Consider the following 25,148-nt stretch of genomic DNA (forward strand, 5'->3'; position numbering starts at 1 on the left):
ATCTCTTACGTGGTCTATCTGAGTTTTTTCACGTGACAGCTTTACGTTTCTTAAGTTTCGCTTGACATCCTGGAGACTTTTCTTGGATAAACTGCTTTGATTTTATGGACACCCATTTGAAGAGCAGTTATATGAAGCAAGTTAAACTAAAGAAAACTGTCAGTTACATGACGCAAAATAAAATTGTGTTTCTCTGGAATAAAAACTATTTGACAAGTAAATTTTACTCCTTGAGAACAATGAACAATTTTTAACTTTAAATACGTTTCTATGTAACTTTCAATTTAACTACAGAACTTGTACTGATTCCTAATCGGCGATAATTTTTTTACATCAATATGGTGAATTTGTATTTTATAGTTACCTTTTGTTGCCTTGTATATTAAGGTTAATTTTGCTCTACGTTTCCTTGATAGGGATAGCTGTTGGCTTCTTCTGTTTTAGTAGATGCACAAATAAGGGTTCGAATCGTCGTTTCCTGCCCTGGCCAGAGTGTTCTCAAACATCATGAGATAATGTCCCTCTGGGTTGGAGTTTTCCTCGTCAATGAATTCTTCCACTGCATATGTTGCAAAGCCACCACTAACAGTGCGCCATTTAGTGTCATTTGGACCCTTGTACATTCCAACCCACGCACATTTAACTGCCTCTGTTACCATTTTGCCAGCCAGTTGATTCAGAAAGTCAGCTGTCCATTCGAACTCGTGAAAGAGATGGCCGTTCCTGCCGATGGAATCAGTGCATGAACGAGTCGCTTGACTGAATGATTTTGGTTCAGTGTGTACAACTATTCGATCGAGAACAGATGCTTCATACGTTGTCGTCATCTCTGAAGTTTCATCGAGAACCGATCTAGTGGTCGTTGTTGTAGTCTTTGTTGCTAAAAAGGACAACTATTCAGCTGTTATCTAAAAGAAAGTGCAACTAGTACCCATTGTTGGTGTATGACACACTCTGTCACACAATTCTTCTTATGTACCTACCATACTGCTTTGTTCAGGATACTAGGAATGCTACATAAGTATAGGAGTCTTTTGGTCAACATAAACAATTACTGGCCATATTGTTTTTCCATGAGGGAGCTCGCAGACTTGGCCATAAGGGAGCTCGCTTATTTTGTTGGTGACAGCTTAGCTGTTGAAAGAAAAGTTACTCTGCGCCGAATAACGTTTTTAGCCAAAAACGACACGGGGAATCTGATTTTCGAAGTGCGCAACACTTTGCTCTCTCTGATTGCACAGAATATATTTCGTAATCAATCTGCAGAAATCCAGAGCTTTTAATCGTGGTTTTTAATTTCGTTCAAATATAAATTTTATAGTTTGCACAATGTTTTCGGCAGCAACTCCAAATCGTCTTGGCTTAACTACTACCTCCTCTCTCGGGACTGCCGCTTTAGCAAGCGGTTTTGCGATTAAGCGCAGGTGAATCTCTCCCAAAGCAATTTTAGGACCCCCAGACTTCGATTTCTGAGCGCTCTTAACGTCGCACGGTAAATGCTGGATCATTTAAAACGGTTAGCTGACCTCGAACTCGAATAACTTAGGCTGTTAATCTGGTGCATTGAAATTGATTGCATGTAGAATTTAGTCGGGATAAAATTTCGATTGACCTGCCACTACGACATTGGGAAAAAACCGAATTTGGGTATACTCTGTCCTCTGGTGAAATAAATGAAATCAGTATGAGCAACTGAAATTATGCTTTGCTTTGCCACTCACTCTGCGTATCCAATGAACCGGACGCTTGACTAGATCTAATTTCTAATTGCATCCATGTTCATTTGTGTAAAGCGCCATGTTTGTAATGATTGCTAACAAAAGGATGAAAGTGAAGTCATGTAGAAACGGAAATGAGTTGTAACCTTTGATATCATGTAAGGAAACCAAACAAGGAATCCAAACTAAATAATTGAGACTTGCAATTTGAATTAATTGGAAGAAAAGAGACATGATACGACAAAGCAGGAAGGCTAGGCAACGTCGTGATCACACCCCTATTGTAAACGATCGTCTTCTTTTCTTGACAAAAATGTCCTAGTCTCAACATATGACCTGCCCAGGGAAATTTACGTTTGTATTATTCAAGAGTATGATTTTAAAACTTTAAGATATGACACTACCTGATGTAGTAGCATGATAGTTGCGGGGCGCTGTTTGAGGAGAGGGCGATTGGAGGCAGTTGAGACACAAATTGCCATCTGATACAGTTCTGTAGTCATCTGAAACAAATTGCCATCTGAAACGGTCCTGCCAATCGCTACAGATTGATTCAGTTCAGCTGGATTTGATTAATAAAGTTTCTGATGAAAACCTCCGTCAAAATTTTATTATTCTTCTCCCAATGTTTTGACAGTTTTTTAATAATGGCTTTCATATGTTTTTTACTACTATCTCGCAGCGCAGTCGCGAGGTAGTCGATCTTCTTGCATAGATCTTTTGCCTCATTTGAAAAAAATGTAAGTTTCTTCAACCTTAGGACATTGTTGAGCGAAAATGTGATCTTTAGTTTTAGCATGACACCATCTATCTTCATTTGCTCGCAAACATTTGTTTTTACAAAATGCATCATTTTTTATACTTCTGCCTGTATTTGTTTTTATTTTGCAGTCTCGTGACTTAGTTTCATTAATAACAGGCGAAATTGGCTCCCTGAGGTGTTGCAACTTAATTCATATCTTTTTTGAAACCTTATGTCTGTTACGACTTCTGAAAACATTTGTTTTCGAAAATATAATTGGATTTTTGAGAGTCGCCCTTTTTTGAGCCGTTTTCGGTCGATTTGTAGCTTAGTCTCTGTAAAGACAGATCACAATTGTTCTTTTTTTCAAAAATTCTTTTTGCAGTCGTATGACATACACTGGATAAAGATAGGTCTCTATTGATAGAGATATAAATGAACATTTTAGTGACTTCAGTGAATATCTTATGATATCAATCACTTTGAAATTAATTGTTTTTACAAAAAGAAACGTATTTTTGAACTTCGCACCTTATTGTTCTTTTTGTCAACCTGTTTCCAAGCCGCATTGGGGACAGGTCCCATATCTTTTCTATTAAAGTATAGGTTAATTTGTTTTATTTAGGTTTTATCTGATGCGAGTTTGAGTTCATTATGATTCTTTTTAATATAGACATCGAGTTTGGGTCGTAATTAATTTTTGTTTTTTTTTTGGTTTTTATAATTGCCTTTTCTAGTAGTCCTATCAAAAACAAGTTCTATCGGCCCTCTAGAGTGGCATTATTGTATTCAATTAGTGAGGAGTTGAACCATGTGTGTTTATTGAAGGTTTTTTTTATCTCCTCATCATTTGGTAGGCAATTCAGTCAAAATGTGAATGAGCGGGGTTGGAACATTATGTGCGTACGCATATTACCGAGCATCCTTGTCTGGTTTATAAACCCAAATCTTAGTAGGGAACACTACCGGTTTCAGAATAAACAAAGTAAGCTGACATCCGTTTTTCTAACTGAAACGCCAAAATTCATTTCCTGCTCAGTTATCAAATTGAGGGTAAGTTTCTTTACTGATTGGAAGCATTTTCTCTAGTTTTTGATCAAAAATTTGATGGTCTTTTATTAGATAACAAATTTTTGTAATTTCTCTGAAATTATTGTACTTTGTTCTGAAATTTACTTATTCCATATATACGGCAGTTTTCACCGATATTTCAAAATATCGAAAAATTTCAACTGTTTGCTCTCAGGTTCTAAGTTAAATGAAATTTCCATTGAAAACACTCACTTGTTTCTCATTTGGGTACCGTTTTCCGTCCCAGCAATTACCACTACCGCAAAGATCACAATAATCAATTTAACACCAAAACTGTAGGAAGCGGATTAATGCTCAAAAACGAATACCTCGCAAATGTCTGCCCCGGTGATGTATTTTTGAAAAATTTAGATTATTTCGAATTTAAGCTTTCGAATTAAACAATGAGTCATTAAAGTTTTCTGATTCTTCGAAGTTAGTTATTATTCAAACAAAGATTTTTTTATTTAAAAAATTGCTGGTGCTTTCGAATCTAGCATAAAGTAGCAGTAGCAGTAAAAATAGTTTTGCTTGAAGACTTAAGCCTGAATGTGCGTGAATTGAATCTTTGTGCTGATTCTTTAACTTTTTTTGATCTTGCGTCTGTGCAATGCGATTTGATATGCTCACTGTGGTTGTCACTAAACAAGGTAAATTGTGACGCGTTAGGTTACCGAAGTCTTCATTTCACCATGAGAGAAGTTCTCTTTAACCTAAAATGAATAATTCAATGTGTCTTGGGAAATTTTCAATCGATATACTAACAATGTCTTTTCGACTCCGTAGCTTTCCCAGAAGTATCCACACACTCATAGTACCCTAATCTATCCACACACTTTGAATGTGGAGTTGAGTTACAATACACTCCCACACAGTCATTAACATCTTTCCACATCTCCATTAGCTGTCTTTCTATGACGTCACAATCGACAACGTCTCCCGCCTTCTCGTCATCCGTGACATCAACGATTGTGAGGTAAGCGTGGCATGTTTTATTACTTGACTCAACTGCTGCGCTTAATTGTGATTGGTTAACGCTGTTTTGAAGCTCGTCATGTGATTTGAGTCCGGTTCCACAGAAGGTTTCCTCTTCACAAAGTATTTGAACTCCATTTTTTGATTTTTTTCGAAGACATGACCCCAAGTAGTGACCGAATGAGAATTCATCTGAAGACAGTTTTGACATGCTGTAACTCAGTTTGATGTTGGGACAGAGCCATGTTGTTTTCTGGTAGCTATGAACCATTTCGAATACAATCATGAGAAAACTGAGCTTCATCTTTTGTCTCATTTTGGAATGTATTTCAAAACGATTTAAATCGTGATTTTTAGAACTTTTCCCAATTATATGTCAAAGATGAAGTATGATTGTTAAATTTTAATAATGTGGAAGTAGTGATAATTAGTTTTGCTTTTTTCACCTGCTTGTTGGCACTCATTTGCATAAAAAGATCTTATTTTTAACTTAAAGAGACTTCATTTCTTTGATTAGACAAACAAAATAGATTACGAGAGAGGGAGCTCATCAGTGGAATAAATTTCTACTGAAAACAGACTAAAGGCCCGACTGTCTTGCAAACCCACGATAGTAAAACTGTATCGGAAGTCTGGTTGGCTATTACAAAGCATCTCAAAACATTGATGAGTCGTTAATGAACTAAAAGACATATATAGCTATCCGAAATAATCAGGACAACCCCCCCCCCCTAAAAAGATAGATGGCATTTTTTTTGTTTTTTGTTATCAATGTTCTGTACTGACAATATGCATGAGAAGTATATGTCCAAAGTCATGGCGGATATTTTTTAAAAATCAAACTAAGAGCGATTGAACTGAAAATTAACTCAGAGTCAAATTATCTGTCGAACTCATGGACTTTAATGAAGAAAATCAGTTTATTGAATCACCCAACAGCAGTTCATTTAAGGTTTTGCGCCCCAGGCAATTGGGGCATCAATTTACTTGGATCCACGGAAATTAAGGATGGCGCAGTAGCAAACCCAACAAATGGCAATTTGTTGACAACGAAATGCTAACCGAACGATTAATATTTTGAGCAGACGAATAGTGTGACCCTGCTGGTTGTAGGAATGGAAAGCTAAACTTAAGCGTTTTTCGGAAAAGAACCAAATTAATACTGACCTTGAATTATTCCCAACACAAAAGTGAATTCTAAATTTGAAACTGTACAAAGATAATAATGGTGAAGAAATTTAAACTGATGAGAACGGTTGAATAAGTAAATATGGACTCCGATACAGATTATATCATAGATTGAACATAAAAATGCTCACCCACGTAATATTGGATTAGAAACCCAAATTAGGGGCCTAGGTTATCATAGTCATGATTGACCTTCTGAAAACTTTTCCCAAAAAGGCATTTTTCACACAAAGATTCGGAACATTTGGTAAAAATAGGACTAAACTATCATAACCAAACATAGATAAGCAGTATATATACAGCTCAATTTTAGCCATTTTTTGCAACCAAAATCAGTCTGAAAATAAATATATTGTCGTGATAATGCGAATTGCGAAGTGAATTTTATTAGACCAGTGAGTTATCAGATCTCTGTCGTTGTACTGAAAATTGTAATAATTGTTTGAACTAGTATACTGTGGTAACTATACTTTTCGTTAAATTAACTTTGCAAATTTTCGACTACTTTCTCTTTTTAGACCTTTTCTTATAACTTAGTAGAACTTAAACTGTTATCTAGTAGGTATTTGCTAAACGCTTCGATACTTGGCACTCATAGGCATTTGTAACTAGTTGTTCTGAAGGAACCATAGCCTGTAATAATTAGGACTGGGTAAGACTTAATCGTTTCTTTCGGTTTTCTGTTAATCAACAGCGTAATTGTACAACTTTAGTAACTTCACAATACATCCCTAAGGATCTGAAATCATACTCAACCTAGCTTCAATTTATTGGGTTCAAATTAGTTTAGTGACTAGTAAAGTAGTGATCAACCAATCAATAATTAGGTTAAGTTAGGTTAACGAACTGAAGGACAGCATCGAATCCCGGACAACATCAAGACGATTGATTTCTGAGAGTATTAATCGGCCAAGCTCCTTCTAGGAGACCGCATAGTGAAGCCACTCTAAGGGTAGGCCTGCCTGCTCGTAGAAGACTTGTTAAGTTAAGTTAACCTATGTAGTATGGAATGGTGAACCAAGTAGATAATTAAAACGGTCTGCAGTAACCTGAAGTACCTGATGGGCAATGTCTTAGCGTTCTATCAAGTGGATTAATACTCGTCTGGTTGGGTTGTGGAGTGAACACCGACGAGCTCTTCACGTCATCTACTATTTGCTTTAAGTATATTGGTTGATCGATTAATTAGAATGTGAATTGAGGACCTGGTATAATCTCAATCTTAGAGTCACCATTTTATTTCATTTGGTAAAACATTTCTTAGAAGCTAAATTATCATATAACATAGTGAGGCATTACAAACATATTCTAATATCATCATTATTATTGGCAATTGACTACAATTCTATAGCCTCTGAAAATACTTCAATTAGGGTTTGAACGGAGGGCCTGGTATAACCCTTTAGTCTAGTTAAGAGTAGTAGGTCTGTGAAGTTACTATCCAGTCCAGTAGTTTTCTCTAAAGATAGATTCTAGGAACAATTGTGGAATTGTGAATGGGATACAACCTCCACCCTAAATATTCAGATTCTATACTGGTTATAAAAACACGAACAGTGTGACACTGCTGGAAGTTTCTTGGGTTAAAACTAAATGCTCTTCTCATCATAATTTATCTTGACAATAATGTCAAAGAACATAAATTTATTCCTTTTAAGTCTGGAAGAAAAAAACGGCCTGATCAAAATGTGAAAGGCAAGATAGGCAAGATAAGAAGAAAATTATATTTGAAAAAAGAATTCATATAAAAATCACCCTTCACCTCTATTGAATGAATGCTGACCGGGCCTATTAAATGGCACTACAAAATTACAACACAGCGCCTGCAATACATAGTTTTTACAAGTTTAACTTGAATAAATTTTTAAATGTTTCATGGTTTTTTGTAGTTACCCAGATCAACCTCCATGTCTATATCAGTACTAGGCAAGTCCAAAGGATCGTCTTTTTCCGTTTTCCAGTACTGGGCAAGTCTAATTACAAGCCTTACAAGGCAGTCAAGTCTTGGCTAAGACTTAGCAAAAACTTGCAAGTTGATTCCCAAGTCCTTACGTTTGTTCAGAAAAACTCAATTTCTGTTGCTCGCGGACAAATGAAGAATAAAGCCAAATAAGATGCCTTTACTTTTTCAACACGATGCCATTATTGCAATTGTTTTTTAGAAGAGACGTTTGACAGTCTTTTTTAAATTTGTAGTGGATCTCGGCCAAAAGATTGTTACAAGAACGTTCCCACCTGTTTAGGGAAAAAGACACTTAGAATAAAACCAACGGCTTTTATTTTAGCTTTTTGTAGTTCCTGTTGACGTTTCTCACTTTTTTTGCGTTTTCCGAACCTTTTATTTGCACAATTATTGGTTAGTCTTTGCATTTTCCGTACCTAATGTGGACGAGTTGTCGGCTATTTTTGCAGCGTTTTCTTGATTTACTTTGAACAGTTTGTGGGCAATTGTTCGCATTTCAGGGCCTGTTTTGACATTAATTCGACTTTGATTTTGACTACCAATACTTGGGTTTAGATTGGCTAAATCTTGTTTAGATCTCGATTGAAAATTTCGCAAATTTCAGAATCAGTAATGTAGTTGTCCGCTTGCAGCGCTGCTAATCTCTCACCAGTGTGTGGGCAGAAAAACCTGACACCAGAAACAAATTCTCGACCTGGAGATGTGTATTTACCTTCTTGGTGTGCGTGACAGCCAGCAGCTCTGGATGTAACCATTACCTCCCCTCTGCAACCCAGTATTATTTCAAACGCAAATGCGCAGAGGACGTCTGCTTTGGCCCTGAGAGCTGCTGAAGAAAGGAAGTTTGAGCAATATTCCCAACAATGTGCCAACTTAGATGTTCAATTCGTTGCCATGGCTTTTGAATCATCTATTGGTTTCTTTGAATTGTTGAGAAAGACATTGAAGCAAATAGTTCTACTCACTGACAACAGAAGGGTGAACCCAGCTGGTTTGTCAGTTGCTTTCAGCAGGCTTGCTAAATCGGTTTCAGTCACACTAATGAGAGGAAACGCTTTAATGCTGATAGAGAGAAGTGCTGTCCTGTGAGCCAGTAGCAAGAGCTGGGTTCGACATGCGAAAGGCGACATAAATACTTTGATCTTTTACCGCCAAACAAGAGGGGGTAGCTCTCAAAATAGATATTTGCTCGCCCAATATTGGGGAAATATATAGAAGCTGAAGACATCGAGTGATGTTATACTTAAATTTTGAGGCTGAACTAATATGTCAACCAATTGTACGGGACTTAATTTATCAATTGATTCTTCGCGACTCACCCAATGAGAGGGGAGTTGAACCAATTGCCTGAGTAATGAGTAAACGAAAAAGACGGAAGAAATTGTTGAAATTAAACAGGAGGGGGACGGTAAACTCAATTAAGAGACTGTTGATTTGAATTAGAGCCATCTCAGCAATAAAAGAGGTAATTTACAGCTTTTTCCTAAAAAAATTCAATAGTATATTGAGACTTGTAATAACATTTGCTCAGTACAGAAATTGACTTGTCATTGGCTCCGGCTTTGTTATATTTAGGCTTTGTTGTTACTCCAGTTATCAAATCAAGGTTTTCAGGCCGAGAATGCCTCTGAATAGATCATTTTTGATCATATGCCTGTGCACTGTGTGCTCGATTTACATGGCCTGGAGAAGTCAGCGAGCACACGAAAGTTTGAACAATGATCTGGTCAGGGGTCACTTGGATCTGGGACGGTCTAATCAGAGGTGGGTTAAGCGCACAATCGTCTATTCTAAGGTGGCTTCAAACGCAGTTTGCTGATATGCAGACGCTTTTAACGCACGGCAGGCTGAGCAGAGGTGGGTTTTTGAGCGCACATTGTTCTGATCAAAGCATGTATTTAATTGCTCTTCAGTCTGGTCAGGTGCGGTTTTGAAATCACAGTAAGGAACAAAGTTTTTTAAGTTCTCTAGTCTTGTTTGGTGTTGTTTCCCGAAAAACGGTTCAGTACGCAATTTAGGGACCCCAACTAAAACAGTATCTTACAGTACACAACGTTGCGGATTGGAATGACTTGCGATTAGTCCATGTTCGGATTTTCACGATCTCAATTGTTTTTCAGACAATTTAATTCTGAATGCCGCGATGAGCGTTTGCAATTGGTTGGATTGGATCCTAAAAGTGTGTAGAGACAAATTTTCAAACTAAAGTAAAAGTGAGAAAACATATTTGTCTCCTATGGTTTTTAATATGACTAGGACAACTCCAGTGAGTGCTTTAAAACATTCAGAGCTTGTTTGCCAGAACAATCAAAAGTGAAGGACAAAAATTTCGTTTCTGATCAAGTAACAAATATGAAAAGTAAGTTGACACCATTTAAATCTGAAAAATTTGACAAAACGAGATCATAGTGCAAGAAAAACAGATAATAAGCAACAGGAACTCCTTTATTGATGTCTCACGCGCGGATTGGCCAACAACATTGCATAGTAGACCGTTTTGATTTCAGAGAGAAGAAAAGTTATCCAACAGTTCTATAATACATCTCAGAGTTCCGAAAGTCCCGCTGTTAAGGGTTTACATTTGTATTTTATATTGGACTAGAAAGAATACGCTATGTCTGCTGAGTTATTGATTCTTTTCTTTAAAAAAAATTGAAGTATGCTTAGCTGATTGTGGACAAGGCATCTCATGCTGAAGAATTAAAACTTCCTAAAAGTTGTTCATGAAATTCACGAAGTTAGTACCAATGATCTCATTGTCTCTGGGCTGTATTTTTCTACCTTGAACATGTAATTCCGAAATACGACGGCTTTGATGATATCGAACTAAAAACTACTCACTGCCATAGCTCTTTTTGTTTTCCAAATTCCATGGATCATGGAACAGAAAAAGCGAAATCCTGCAGTTCGCACCCTTCTTTGTTGAAGAAAAATTTATTCGTGCCAAAGGCAGAGTAGGCCATAACCAATTGGATTTATGGTGTGTATAGCCGAAGATCAGTTAGATGCTCCAACCGTCTTTCAGACTTCACAGTTGGTGTGGACAACTTTGGCACTGTGAACTGTGAACTTTGGCACTGTGAACTGTGAACTGAAGATTGGGCGAAGAAACGAAAAGTGATGGTGTTGTCTGTTCACATGTCTGAATATATGAGCGGTGCATCTAGAGGTAGTGCCAAGGCAGACACAGTCATTTGTCTTAATGCAGTCATGCGATTTGTTGCATGAGCCGATTAAAAATGATTATCGATAACAGAACAAATTTTGTTGGTGCTGAACGAGAGTTTGCAAAGAACATTGCGGCAGGGAATAAGAAAGGGATTCAATCAGGAATCAGTTGGAAACACAACCGCGGCATCTCAGCTTGATGGACTACGGGAAAGGTTGGACAGATTTTGTAAGAAAGCAATTTTAGCGGTTGTGGGGAACTGATTGTGCACGAAAGATATTCTTGCAAACAGGAGATTCATTGTTAAACAGAGTTTGAACGCCAGACCATTTACTCCAATCAGTTTCAGAGGTAAATGGATAAGAAGCGTTGAATTTACCCAACAACCTTTTGCTTGACAATAAGGATATTTGTTTGCCCTATCTACCGTTTGCAGAGAAGTTTGTCCGTCACCGAGAATAATTCGACAAACTCAAAATTATGCAAATCATTTTTTGAATAGACTTTGTAAAGAGTGTCTGCCAACTTTGAAAAAACGGTGAAAAAGAGGCCATCATCTACGGCAACCAAAACCTTAAAAAGAAGGTCGCGTTCAGTGGATCGATGACAGCGATTAGCTAGTATATTAGAAATGGGGTCTAGTTATGTAGACCAACGATAGGTCTAATGATGCTCTTTGATCTCCGAAAGTTCGAATGAACATTGTATTTTAACTACGGCCAGTTTTAAGCTCACACCTGTACTACTAAACAGAAATTGGGTTTTCATTAAGGAAGACAGGGCTGGCGAACCTTCTTAAATGAACAAACTTTCATATAACAAAGGGAACTATCAATAGAGATAGAATAGCAAGAAAAGCAAAATTCGATGCTAAATTCTATCGAAGCCAAATTGATTTCTTCACGTAGTCAACATTCAAATATATTATTTATTGTTGTTACCACGATACTAATCGTGCAGCCAAATACAAGTTGAATTTTAACTCGCACTACGTCATTACTACCAAATCATTTTTACTGCGTATTAGAAAATCACAAAAAAATTGAGCTCAACTTTAATATGAGATACCAAACCAGGTAGGCCAGTTTTATTCAAAAATGCAAAATCGTACCAATTCAGAGAGCGCGGCCAATGTTTGAGCTGTTTAGAACCTCAAATTTACTGTATTAAAAGATTTTGACGACATATAATTCGCTAACCAATCAACACTCCCAAATCGACATGTAAAGCAGTATAAGTTGAGCTTCAGAAGCTACCGAAAATCAGTGTATTGTTGCTAATTTTGTCTCAATAAACTGACATACAGTCCCTATTGATTGAAGCACAATTTTTGAGCGGTAAATTACTTGTTAGTGGGTCCTGGTTCTTAATCAGTTTAGTGATTATACAGCCTAACTAAATGTGACAAATAGAAAGGAGATTTAATTTTGATTTTCTCAATCTGTCTTACTGAGGAAAAAAGTCCTAAAACAATTTTGTACGAAATACCGAGTCAGTTTCTATTTCTGACTTTAAAAAGAACAGATTGTGTTCTTGAACAATTGAGTGAAAAACACAAAGTTCGATTACAGAAAAAGTATATTTGGTTTATTTTGAAATGTTTCCGAAAGAATTTTAATAGTCTTTGCCTTCGGAGAGGGATTTTTTTACCCCAACCAGTAGCTAGGATAGTTACCTAGAGCTGGACAACACGGAAATTAGCACTTTTAGATTACAACTTGACATTATACCAAAAACTCACCAAAAATTTGATTGTTTGAACTTGCAGTTTTTCTAACATTCTGAGGGGAACAAATTTGTTATTCAGCAACGCTGAAGGATTAATTTTTGCGACTGAATGAGCATCGAGTAATGCAACGGTAATCTACAGTAATGCACATAATAGAGTTCACAAAATTTAACTGCCAAAACCTAAAACCCATACAGATTTGAAACAGCTGAAACAAACTTGGCGGTGTAAAGCTTTCCTTTTCATTGATAGGAGAGAGCAACCATTACAAGCAGTTTTAATTACAGCATATGTGAATCCAGCAAAATAGGGCTCTGAAGATGTTTTAGCGTTTGCCATGCAATGAGATGGGACGAAATATCTTGAAAGTTTTGAATTTGTCTGAGCCGATGTCCGGGAGCTAAAACATTAGTCAGAATTACACAATTCAGAAAAAGGAAAAAATCAGAAAATGCATAGAGATAAAGATAGTTAGTTTTTATGGACAAATTTTTGCTGATTAGGATTGGAATGTTGCATTAAGTATTTTAATTGAATGAGTAGCAGAGGTGCGTTCAATAAAGTGTCTTTATTTGGGAAAAATCGTATTATGCTCAAAAATACTCGCAACTCAGTTAATTAATCCGTTTCGCATTACAGCCGCCTAATATTTTTTGCTAGAAACATTTTTTCCACTGGCCTAGTGTCAAACAAACTGACACTGTCTCATGCGGTTCAAAATCAGTTTTGTGACTGCTGCACAAATTCGATAATCCCGATTTTGAGCCAGGCTTTTCGAATTTCCCATTTGTACAAGCGTTGTACTGGCGTGTCTATAGATCTCAAGAGCCTATCTTTGCCAAGTTGGGTTGAATGTTTGATTGCTCAATTAATTTATTTCGGATCTGATTTGAGAAGTTGTTGCTGATTTGTGAAGAAATCAGTATTGAATTGTTGTCCTTCGTCACCTCAACTGCAATTGGTATCAAAATTTGATTGAAATGGTGTTTAATATAAATGTAACGATCTTGCATGTTTTTCCAAATGGTTACATGACAACTTAGATCTTTTCGCTCGGTCAAGCTAGTACTCGCTATTGCAAGGATTTTTTTAACATATTTAAGTGATGGAAAATATAATATATCCATGTTTGGTTGTGATAGTCTCACGGGCCATTAAATTTTATGATCGACTAAATAGATGTTCTTGTAATTTCAGCAGTGGGCTGAATTAAAATTGGCATTGGGTAAAATGGAATTGGGTAAATGACTATGCGCAAAACCAAGGTCAAGTCAAAAGTTAGCGCAAGTTTACCCTTGATAAGTTAGTCGCAAATGTAAGCACACTAAATTACATTAAATCAGTGCTGCCGCAGGAGAACTTGAGCAAGTCCTGAGTCGCAAAATTAATTCAGAAGCGCCTGCTGTTTTCTGATTTTGTTTTAACAAAATTGACCAAATTGTCTCTGTTTGTCTATATTAGTTTTCAACAGCCTATAAAATTTCCTTGCCGTCGCGATGTTGACGTTTAAGAGGTCTCTAACATTTTTTTTGCAACAAGTAAATTAAAATTATAACCATATGCTTAAATATAATTGAAACAAAAAAAACTTCAAATCGTTCAAGAAAAATAATAAACATCAATCAAATTTCTTAAAGAATCACATTTTATAATTTTCTTCCGATTGTTTTCTTACTAAAGACAAAACTAACTTTTAAAAGCTCCTACGTTACTGTTGAAGGGAATTTTTTCGCGTTGTGAGTGCAAGAAATCATCCAACGTTTTCTTAAAAATGTTTTCTTTTTTGCCAACTGAAGCCATTGTGGTAGCCAATTCCATACTTGTACGCATTGACGAACAATCGAATTCATTCCAGAGTTAAATTTACATTCTGTCTAATTTTGAATAATTTTTTCGAGTGTTTTGATAAAGACTCATATACCCGTTAAAATTTTGAAAAATTTCTGGTCGGGCTATATCATAATGAAGTTTGATTAGCAACCTTTTTGCTATTATTAGCTCAGCTGGTAGGATCTTCGTCTGTTTTATCAGATCTCTCGCTTTTTCATACTTTTGGCGTAGAAAGCACACCTTTATACCCCAGTTAATCTGTCGATTAATGATTTTTAGTTTTTTTTGCACAAAAATTTTTAAAAAGATTGCCGAAAACTATAAGTGTGAAAGCACAGGTGATCTTAAGAGAAGAATGTGCGCTTTTAGGGGAATTTGATTTCTTATTAAGTATATTGATCTTATAGCATGAGCCATCTTTTTTAAGGTTTTATTCAGCTGTTCATCGAAATAAAGGTTCCTGTCAATTTGAATACCAAGGTATCTGCACCATTTTTCTGTTGCGAGAACTTCGTTTTTATAAAAAATAGATCCGAAATCAGAATTATTGCGCTAGAAAAAGATTAATTCGGTTTTGTTTGCATTCATAGTTAGTTATTCATCTCTACAATTTCTTCTGTTTTCTGTTAAATTTACTTGATTTTTCCATATGAGCTACTTTCCTTTCCATAACAGACAATACTTGTGTCATCTGCGAATTGAATTACTTTCTCCCTTGTGTAAATAATAGATGAAAATTCGTTTCACAAGTAAAAGAAAAATGAGTGGTCTTAAATCAGTTCCCTGTGACACGGTTATTCACAATTTCACAATCGGAGAACATGCCATTAGGCTTTACTTTTTGTCTGCGGTTGGCGTGAAATGAAAATAGCAATTCTTTCGCTTCCTGAGAAAAACCATAACTTTCAATTTTTTAATGAAACATGTTATGCGAAATGACATCTTTTTGGTAAATGTCTTCCCAAAATATAACCGCCATTCGCTGAAGTTCACTTCAAGTAAACTAAACAGCTTTTGGTGAAAGGAAAAGAAAGTATTTCCGATTGAGGAGTCACAACTTCAGTGAGGACAAAATTACTGATGAGGTTTGCACAATTATATTGTTCGTTTTGAGTGAACTGCGGATGTCGCTAGAAAAAAAACAGTTGCTTGACAGCAATTTCTGCTTTATCTAACCAGTCCAATCTTAATCTTCCGGGCATTAGCATAGTCTAGTTTCAAACAAAAGTGTCTGCCCAAAATGTCTGTAATTTTGAAGAGCAGTGATATTCAGATTTGAAAAGCTGAATTTCTAATAACTAAAACAGCAAAACAAACTTTAGCGTGGGCAATTGCTTACCTCTTTTTAACTGTTTCCAATGCGTCAGATTCATGACAATTTTTAAGAGAAAAGTTACAGTCCTTTATTGATCGCGCCCGCTCGGTCGCAAGAAAACGGTGTTGTTAATTAAATTTGTAATTTTAAGATACTAACGTTTTAACCCTGAAAGCAGACCTGACATACACTTGCGTGATTTTGCCCTCGTGGTTTATGGTTACGTTCAATGGCGAAAACTAGAGTACACCGAAATAGTGTTATCTCCCAGTTTTGCGTTAAATAGTTATATTGAAAAATAGAAAACATTTAGAAAAATTGGTAACTAAAAGTTTAGAAATGTATAGCGAAGTTCCACAGAATGTGTAACGTAATTCCACTAATTATACTTCTAATTGCTCTCAAGTATCCAAACTAAATCATCAAGCAAACTTGTGAAAGCAAAGCACCAAGCAATGCATTACCTAATGCAATGACCATCAAATATGAATTTTGCAGTGATAGAATTCATTTTATGAGATTTTCGCGATACCTAGTAATATTTTGCTTTTTTGAACTACACATAGCTTTTTCTGAATAGTCATTTTTCAATACCATTAAAATTGACCAAATTAGATTAAAGTGACAATTGATGAAAATTCTTAACTTTGAATGATTTATTTTAAATCAAAAGCCCCCATTCTTGTTTTTTCAATCATTTTCTATATACTGCAACGTCTTTTAACTAACTCATTAATTAAGTCACACAGATAATCTGCTTTGTTTACTAACATGTGCTCTTTGATAATAATTACAACAAGGAGGCTCGGTAATGTGCGTTTGCACAGAACGTTCCGATCCCGCTCATCTACATTTTTCACCTAATTGTCTACCAAAAAAAGAAGAGATAAAAAAAGTTAACATACCGTTCAACAAACCAATAAATGAATAAAGCAATATACCTTAGAGGGCCCATGAGACCTGTCATTAATGTGACTACCAGAATAGACGACAATAAAAATCAAATAATTACAAAAATTAATTACGACCCAAACTCGTCCTTTTTTTCAAGCAACTAATTACCAAGTCAAAATGACATCAGATAAAACATATACTAAAAAAATAACCAGTACTTCATTTGAAAAAAATGTACTTTTCCTCAATGCGACTTGATAACAAAGCAACTACAAAAGATCAAAAGAGCAAAGTTTTAAAAAACGTTATGTAACAACTGAAATCAATGCGAGAAGCATCTATTCCTCCATATAAAAGATTCAGACTTTTCATTATCCACGATATGTCATACGACTACAAAAAGAATGACAAAAACAGGCAAAAAAAGTTTAGATTTGAACGAAAACGTTGTCCCAGATAATTAAACATAAAGCCGTTCACTATAAACATTTTTTAATTGCGTTTTTTTCTCAAACGGCAACAACCGCCCATAACTGTGATACCGCAAAAAGGGAACTAAAAAGTATGCAAAAATGGCAAAAGTATTTGCAAACATCCAGAAATCACAAATATTTTATGGAAATACATAGTACCAAGAACAAAGTCCAATTTAATGAAAATACATAGTACCAATTCAGGGAAATAAAAAAGTTATGAATAGTGACTTTTAGTTCACTAGATAATGGATCTGATTTGCCTATAGAGAACCTAAGCTACAAGTTAACAGAAACAAGAATAAGATTGGCAAAGCTCAAAAGAATAATGTCTTTTTTAAAAAAACAAAAGCTTTTAGTAAGAAGAATTAACAGTTTATCTTACAATATCTTAAAAATTTAATTGAGCGTGTGACTTTTGAAACTAAGTCATAAGACTATAAAATAACAATAAATACATGCAGAACTAACAAATTTCACAAACAACTTTACAAAGCCACAGTGTTGAAGCCATTAAATTTATAAGATATTAACTGCGAGAAATTTAAACATCCGCCTGCATGTCCATTGAACACGAAGTCTTATTGTGAAGAAGCTATCTCAGAAAGACAACAAAAACAACCACAATCATTGAAAAAATTTTACAATTCACAAAATTCTTCTGAAACAAATTGACTAAGCCCTAGAGACATCAGTCAATACGTTTAACGAACAGAGAAATTATTGTTTGCTTTAAAAAAAAGTGGCGAGATCTCTCAATAATAAAGCTAAGATGCAAAAATGATCCAAAATACGAAAAGGTGAGGAAAACCAGAACGACAAGAAAACTTTTAAGGTAAATGTTACGTTTTCTATGAAAAAAAATAATTTGAAGGTCAATAGCAATATACCGATAGCAGTTATTGAGTTCATTTATATAGCTTCAGTTGGCCATTGAGACCTTTTATTACCCAATATAATGCCTACGACGACAAAAATTTACCACCAATACAAAGCAAAATACAAAATGGTACAAAATTCTACAAGAGAACGGTGTCGCAGCCCTTAAAACAATAAATTATACAAATAATAAATATGTTAAATTGCGTATATTAAGCTCTTTTTAGGATTGGATTTTGCAGCATTGTGATAATTAACCAAAGATACAAAAAAGAGCAAAAATGTGCAATTAAACAAAAAATCAAAAAATTTTGTATTTAAACTCGTAGTACATAACCAGGAGGCCGTTATTTATAAACAAACTCCACGAAGATTAGTTTCTGTCCTATTTGACAAGAAATTGGACCTGTATTTACTGAGAATAAGCTAAAAGTTGACAGAAATAAGGTTAGAAAATATGACAAGTTCAAAAAATCACTGAATTTTTGTCACACCAATTATGTTCAATGTCATGAGATATTAGATAAAAACTGAATGCATTGTTTAGGTTCACTTACAACTCTTAAAGAACCTAATTCAGTTATATTTTGCTAGAACACATCGTCAAAGCCATAGAAACTATTAGGTTTTCTCTAAAACAATCAATATCTACTTTCAGACTCATTTTTATTTAAAAACATTTTTTCATTAATTCAGCCTTGATTTGAGAATTTGTTAAGCATTTAACATTAAAAAAGCAATAGAGGCAAAGTAATATGGAAAAGCAGCGCCCAAATAAAATTTTTAAAAAATCTGATTGTAAGAACCCACGATGAGATCAAACCTATCCTTGATTTTGCTGCGCGCTTAAAAACCAACACAGTTGTTCCAAATGTTTGCGAATTAGATCAATTGTTAAATTAAATATTTCAAAAATTGAAAAAGCACTGATGCATTTTGTTTAATTATTGAGTTATGTTTGCAAAAATTGGCAATGTTTTAATTCTAGAAGAGTTTTTTAGGGAGCTTAATTTCCAACAGGTGTCTTTTGAAGTTTGAGATTTCGCCGTGGTTTCGGGGTCTCTACTTCTGTCAAACTTAAACAAAGTGGACACAAAAGCATATTTTGTGCCATATTTGATAAAAAAATCGAATTTGGTAAATTTTATCAACATTTTCAGCCGAAAAATTCAATCAAACAATTCAGCAACCCTCTTCTATTGGTAGCAAACACAATAACACTCTATCTTTAGAAATATTTTTCTAATCATATTAGCAAAATTGAGCCAAATTTTAGCGAAAATTACGGAAATTGTGAATAAAAGCTGTCGAATATTCACAAAACTTTGAGCCTCGATAACTCCCTGTCAAGAACGAGTTTCGAAAAATCTTTTTAACTTCATATTCTAGGGTGTGCATGCTTTGTAATGATATCACTCACAACTCTCGGCCATGAATATATAGATCGGCCAAAATTGACTGAACAAAAAACCATTTGAGTATATAGTTCCTCCCTCCCCACTAAAATGGGGGTGGGAACAATAAAACAATTTGTCGAGTTAAGTTACAATAATAGGGAATTCTGTTACATTAAAAAGTCGAAAATAACCTATACATTTAGCTGCCTCTTTTAAACAATTTACAGTTCAATTTTGTCGAAATTAAATACAAATTTCACATTGACATAGTTTATCATTGTAAACCAATTGCATGTTCTTGCAGGTTACTTATAAATATCAACAAGGAGGCTCGGTAATGTGCGTTCGCACATGAAGTTCTGACCCCGCTCATCCACATTTTTGCATAATTGTCTACCAAATGAGGAACACATAGAAAAACCCCAAAATTTCAAGTTTTTTTAAAAAAAAATGTGTATGAACAGAGATCGCCTCCAACGCAAATAACTCAGTGGAGTAAAAAATGTTGCATTAAATTAAGTCAAGACGAACAACAAAATGAAAGAACAATAACAACAAAAACTAATTACATCCAAAACTTTGTCCATTTAAAAAAAACTTACAAACAAGATAAAAATAACATAGGATAAAAGTGAAACTAAAAAATAACTTGTTTTTTAATAGAAAAGATATGGAACCACTCATTAAAAAGGCTTGGTAACAATTAGACAATAAGGAACAAAAAACAGAAAAAATTTTTTAAAAAATTGGCTTATGTTTTTAAATTCAATTAATTTTATAGTAAGGTAGACCATTAGATGGTAATTGAAGAGAACCAATATGATTATTATCACATACGTCTTGTAAGGAGGGCATGAAAACCTGTCGATAATCAATTTTTTGTGCGTTTAGAAAAAGAACAGCGAAAAGAGACAACAAAAAAAATCAATTAAAACTTGCGAGAAAACGCTGTCGAAGCCGTAAAGCCTTATTTGGCCCCTCAAGATATGTTCAATTGAGTCTTCCTTGAACCCCAAAACGTGGTATTGGCCTTTTCATTGGGGAGAATAGTTAGCAAATAAAAAGAGAAAAAGGGCAAAGTTAATTAGCACGTTTTTTTCGAAACAATTATTTTCAAAGTTATGATAGCCATTAACTACGAAATGAAACAAGTAGATAGGTCCGCCTATTCGTCCAAAGGAAGCGCTTGAGACCTTTAATTAATTAGAATGTGTCTTAGGTCAACAGAAAGATCGTTAAAAATAGACAAAAATTGAAAATTAGTTTACTTTTTGTGCGAAAAACCAGTGTCGAAACCAGTAAATTCATAACGAATTCTTTAAAAAACATTAGATTTTGTACACTTGCACCTTCCCTCAACAACAATAATATCATTTGTGACCTGTATCGAGACCAGGTAACAAATGGACCAAAAGGAACAGAAATGAGAAGTTAAACAACGTTAAAAAGAGTTTTCTTTTATATTTGAAAACAATTGTTTGCAATGTCCTGAAGGCCATCACCTATCAACTCAAATCAGAACAAATACTCCAAAGGCTCAATACTCCTTCATGAAATGCCTATGAGACTCTATCATTATTCAGTAAGTTTCATACGACGAAATAGACAAAGCAAAAACGACAATTGAAGACAATTGTAAAAAATTAAATTAAATTCTTCGGGAAAGGGGTGTCGAAGCCGTTAAGACCCTATGATGTGCCTTTCAAGACTTTTATATGTTCAATTCTGCCTTATTTTCAACGCCAATAATGCAATATGTGAATTGTCAGTAATCTGATAATTTGAAAAACGAGAAAAAGAAACGTGAAAAATTGGCCAATAACTAAAATTCAAAAAAAAATTGTGACATCTAGTAATATCAAAGCCAGAAAACCGTAATTTGACCCCAAAAAAATTATAATTTAAATTATTGGAAAGACTGGGATGATTATGCATTCTTTCGTTGCTGACATTAAGCTACAAGTTGACCAAATTAAGAGAAAAAGTAGTGGCAAAATTCAATAAGCTATTGTTTATTTAAAAAGCAATTATTTTTAAAAGTCAAAACGACCATAATCTTTCGAGTAAAGATAATGGATACCATAATTTGGAAAGGTTTAGAAAGCCATTTGGAACTATCAACGGTGAGCTATGATGTAAATAGTTCTGTTCTTTAAATAACATAATAAATGCACGATTTTTTTTTAAAAAGACCGACTGATTACAATCCTAATTAGTTATTGATTGTAACAGTCCAAGATTGCACCAAAAACACGCCGCTATTGCTGTTCGTCCATTTAGAACACTCGATTTTTTTTAATGCTTTAGATATTGATAATTTGTTAGTTAAAAGATCAAAAACAAATGCTGCGTTTTTGATTATCATGGAGTGAAGTTATCAAAAAACTGCAAAATATTGATTCTGGACTACCCTCAATAGAAATGGAATTAAAATTAGCTGCTTTTGTTCTTTACAAATATTGTGTCTGTTGCTTTTGGGATGTGTACTTCCGGCAAACTTAATCACGGTGGACTCAAGAAGCTTAATTCGGGAAATTTTTGATGAAAAAGGCTGAATTTTGAAAATTTTAGCCAGAAAAATTATATGAAAATGGTCAATAATACTATTTCTGTCTCTAAAAACATATTTAACAGTACACTTATTAACGATTTTAAAACTTTTAGCAAACTTGAAGAATTTTTAGGCGAAATTCCCGAAAATATAAATAGAAAAATCTGAAATCCGTCTATTATTCACAAAACTTCAAACCTCGATAACTCCCTGCAAAATACGAAATTCAAAAAAAAATTTCATTTCAATATTTTACGCTGGAGGGGCTTTTTAATGATACCACTCACAATTGTGTACGATGAATATATCGATCGTTCAAAATTGACTGGACAAAAAACATAGCCGGTAGAATACCGGAAACGACTCGAATCGTCGTGCATTATAATCTCTAACCTAACCTTACCAAAATCAGAACATCAAAATAGACAAGAGAAAAAAAACAAAAGTAGCCCAACAAACCACTATGAAGTGTTTCAAAAATGCCGACAATTTTTTAGGTGCGGGGGAGCTAGGTGAGTTGGGTGGGTAGATAGGTTGGGGAGTTGGGTAGTTGTGGAGTAGTTGGAGGGATAGGTTGGGGTATTTAGGTGAAGGGAGGGGGTAGTTTGGGGGTAGATAGGTGGTGGTGGTGGGGTTTGTGCGGTGTGGTCTAGATAATTAGGGGTGACTTATATAGGAACAAAAAATATCAAAACCTTCACCTTGAACATTACCAGCAGTTCCTAATTACTATACATTACAAACGAAGCTACTGCTAATGTCCAATGTTCGAAAACAGAAGTCAACAATCAAAAACGGAGGTAAATGCTTGATCAGAAAAAAGGCAAAATTCAAGTCATTAACAAACTTGCTTTCTGCTAAAAAAAACATAGCCGGCAGATTACCGGAGACGACTCGAATCGACGTGCAAAATAATCTCTATTCTAAATTGAACAAAATCAGAATATAGAAAAACACACTAGGAAAACAGAAAAAAAGTAGACCAATATAACATGAAAGTGTTAAAATTTTTTCAGTTCAGGGGTGTGTGCAGGTGCTGGTAGGGGGGGGGTCAGGTAGGTAGTTGTGGGGGGTGTAGGTAGGTGGAGCGGGGGGTAGGTACGTTGCGGGGATGGGAGGGTAGGTAGGTAGGTACCTGGGGGGTTGGGGTGGGGTTGGTACGTTGGAGTTGGAGATTAGATACGTTGGGGGAAGGGGGGGGGGGTAGGTACGTTGGGGGGGGGGCGTAGGTACGTTGGGGGGGGGGGGGGTTAGGTACGTGTGGGTGCAGTTTTTTTGGGGGGGGGAGCGGTGTAGGTAGTGGGATCAATGTTTCTCAAATTGACCTCTTCTCCTCAAATTACAGACTGTTACCAATTGCTATACATTACAAACTAAGCTCTATTGTTAAAGTCCAATTTTCGAAAACAGAAGTCAACAATCAAAAACGGAGGTAAATGCTCGAAGAGAAAGAAGTCAAATTTCAAGTCATGAACAAACTTGCTTTCTGCTAAAAAAAACATAGCTGGTAGAATACCGGAAACGACTCGAACCGTCGTGCATTATAATCTCTAACCTAACCTTACCGAAGTCACAACATCAAAATAGACAAGAGAAAACAAAACGTAAGTAGCCGAACAAACCACATTAGTGCTTTAGGTCGGAGGGGTAGGTGGATAGGTTGGGGAGGTGGGTAGTGCTGGGGTAGTTGGGGGTAGTTAGGTGAAAGGAGGGGGGTATTTTGGGGGTAGGTGGGGGGGGATAAGTTGGGGGGGGGTGTACGTAAGTGGTGGTGGTGGTGGTGGTGGGGGGGGGGCTAGGTAGATGGGTATTTGGGTAGATAGGTTGGGGAGGTGGGTAGTGCTGGGGTAGTTGGTGGGGGTAGCTAGGTGAAGGGAGGGGGTAGGAAGTGGGGGGGATGCGGAGCGGTGGGGAGGGGGGTTGCGGTTCCGTGGGGGGGGGGGGGTAGGTAGGTAGGTGCGGGGGGGGGGGGTAGATAGATGTTGGGGGTTTGTGCGGTAGATTGTTAGGGGTGACTTATACAGAAACAAAAAAACTCAAAATGACCACTTCACCTTGAACATTACCAGTAGTTCCTAATTACTATACTTTACAAACCAAAGCTACTGTTAAAGTCCAATGTTCGAAAACAGAAGCCAACAATCAAAAATGGAGGTAAATGCTCGAACAGAAAGAAGTCAAAAATCAAATCATGAACAAACTTGCTTTCTGCTGTAAAAAAACCTGTAGAATCTCAATACTCCTCTTCGAGTCATAAAAAAACCTGTAGAATCTCAATACTCCTTTTCGAGTCGTAAAAACCCAATTGAGTATATAGTTCTTCCCCCTCGAGAGTTGTCGGGACAAAAAAGAGATTAGTTACACGCTCGGTCAATTTCGACTGAGGCAATTCAGGTCTGCCTCTGCGGTGTGATGAAATTGCTTTTTATTTATGAGCTGTTTTTATAAATGCAATTTAACGAGCTCTATGCGTTCAGTTTTTACAAATTAAATAGTTGTTTTCTTTTTATATGCAGTAATAATTTAGTTCACCAGATCTAGTTTCATGTTTTAACTTAGTGGCCCTAACTAGTTTTTTTTTATTGTTTTCTAAATCAGATATTTCTGGCATTAAGCAGACCACCTCACAAATAGAATAGAGGCCATATCTCAGGCCATATCTCAAATAGAATATATATATATATATATATATATATATATATATATATATCTCAGTTAAGACCACATGAAGACGTATGAACTTTTCCTCCAAACTTTACTCCAAATTTCTAAATAAGTGATAATATAAATCTTAGACCCATCTCGGAACTTTTACCCAATACTCGGGCACAAGTGCCCTCGTGTCAGTACACTAAGTCCCTTGGACCGCTAAGATTTATGTTGCAACATAATTTTTCTCGATAACTTCTCGATAGCAACTTAATTTGATAGCATACTGAAAAAGAGAGATTTATCTGCAAAATTTGTTCCATGAAATTGAAAACTACCATTCACTCAAAAAAACGTATATTTACCATATTAATTTTATTCAATCTTTTTAAAAAATCAAAGACAGATATTTTATGGTTGAAACGTGAATTGAACGTCACACTTTTTCGCTAAAGATTGCAGACTGGGCGGAATTTTGACGGTTTCGCTTTAACGTAAAATGTGCGATCTTCTTTATATACTAGCCGCTTTTTATCCATATTCTCGACGATAAAAGGCGAGATATTTTTAAGGGCAAAATTTTGTGGCATTTTCAAACCATGCGC

At 35.5% G+C, this 25,148-nt stretch overlaps 1 protein-coding gene across 1 annotated transcript; it reads right to left on the minus strand.

The window, feature by feature from the left end:
* Positions 1-270: 270 nt before the first annotated feature.
* On the minus strand, positions 271-8,787 carry LOC142342326 (uncharacterized). The gene is made up of 5 exons (XM_075393657.1): positions 8,619-8,787; positions 8,370-8,486; positions 4,297-4,698; positions 2,123-2,221; positions 271-880 (listed from the first exon to the last, which is right to left on the minus strand). Exons 1-5 carry the CDS (start codon positions 8,785-8,787, stop codon positions 441-443), a joined length of 1,227 nt encoding a protein of 408 aa, XP_075249772.1. The 3' UTR covers positions 271-440.
* Between the last annotated feature and the right edge of the window lie 16,361 nt (positions 8,788-25,148).

This window comes from Convolutriloba macropyga, chromosome 1, assembly GCF_964194025.1.
Source record: "Convolutriloba macropyga chromosome 1, txConMacr16.3, whole genome shotgun sequence".
Lineage (NCBI taxonomy): Eukaryota > Metazoa > Xenacoelomorpha > Acoela > Convolutidae > Convolutriloba > Convolutriloba macropyga.

Excerpts from the sequence above, each read along its gene's own strand:
- LOC142342326 (XM_075393657.1), bottom strand. The coding sequence starts at position 8,787 with ATGTCGCCTTTCGCATGTCGAACCCAGCTCTTGCTACTGGCTCACAGG. Across the intron at positions 4,699-8,369 it reads CTGTCACGCACACCAAGAAG|ATGAATTCTCATTCGGTCAC; the intron begins GTAAATACACAT and ends AACTGTCTTCAG. Across the intron at positions 881-2,122 it reads CTATCATGCTACTACATCAG|CAACAAAGACTACAACAACG; the intron begins GTAGTGTCATAT and ends TGTCCTTTTTAG.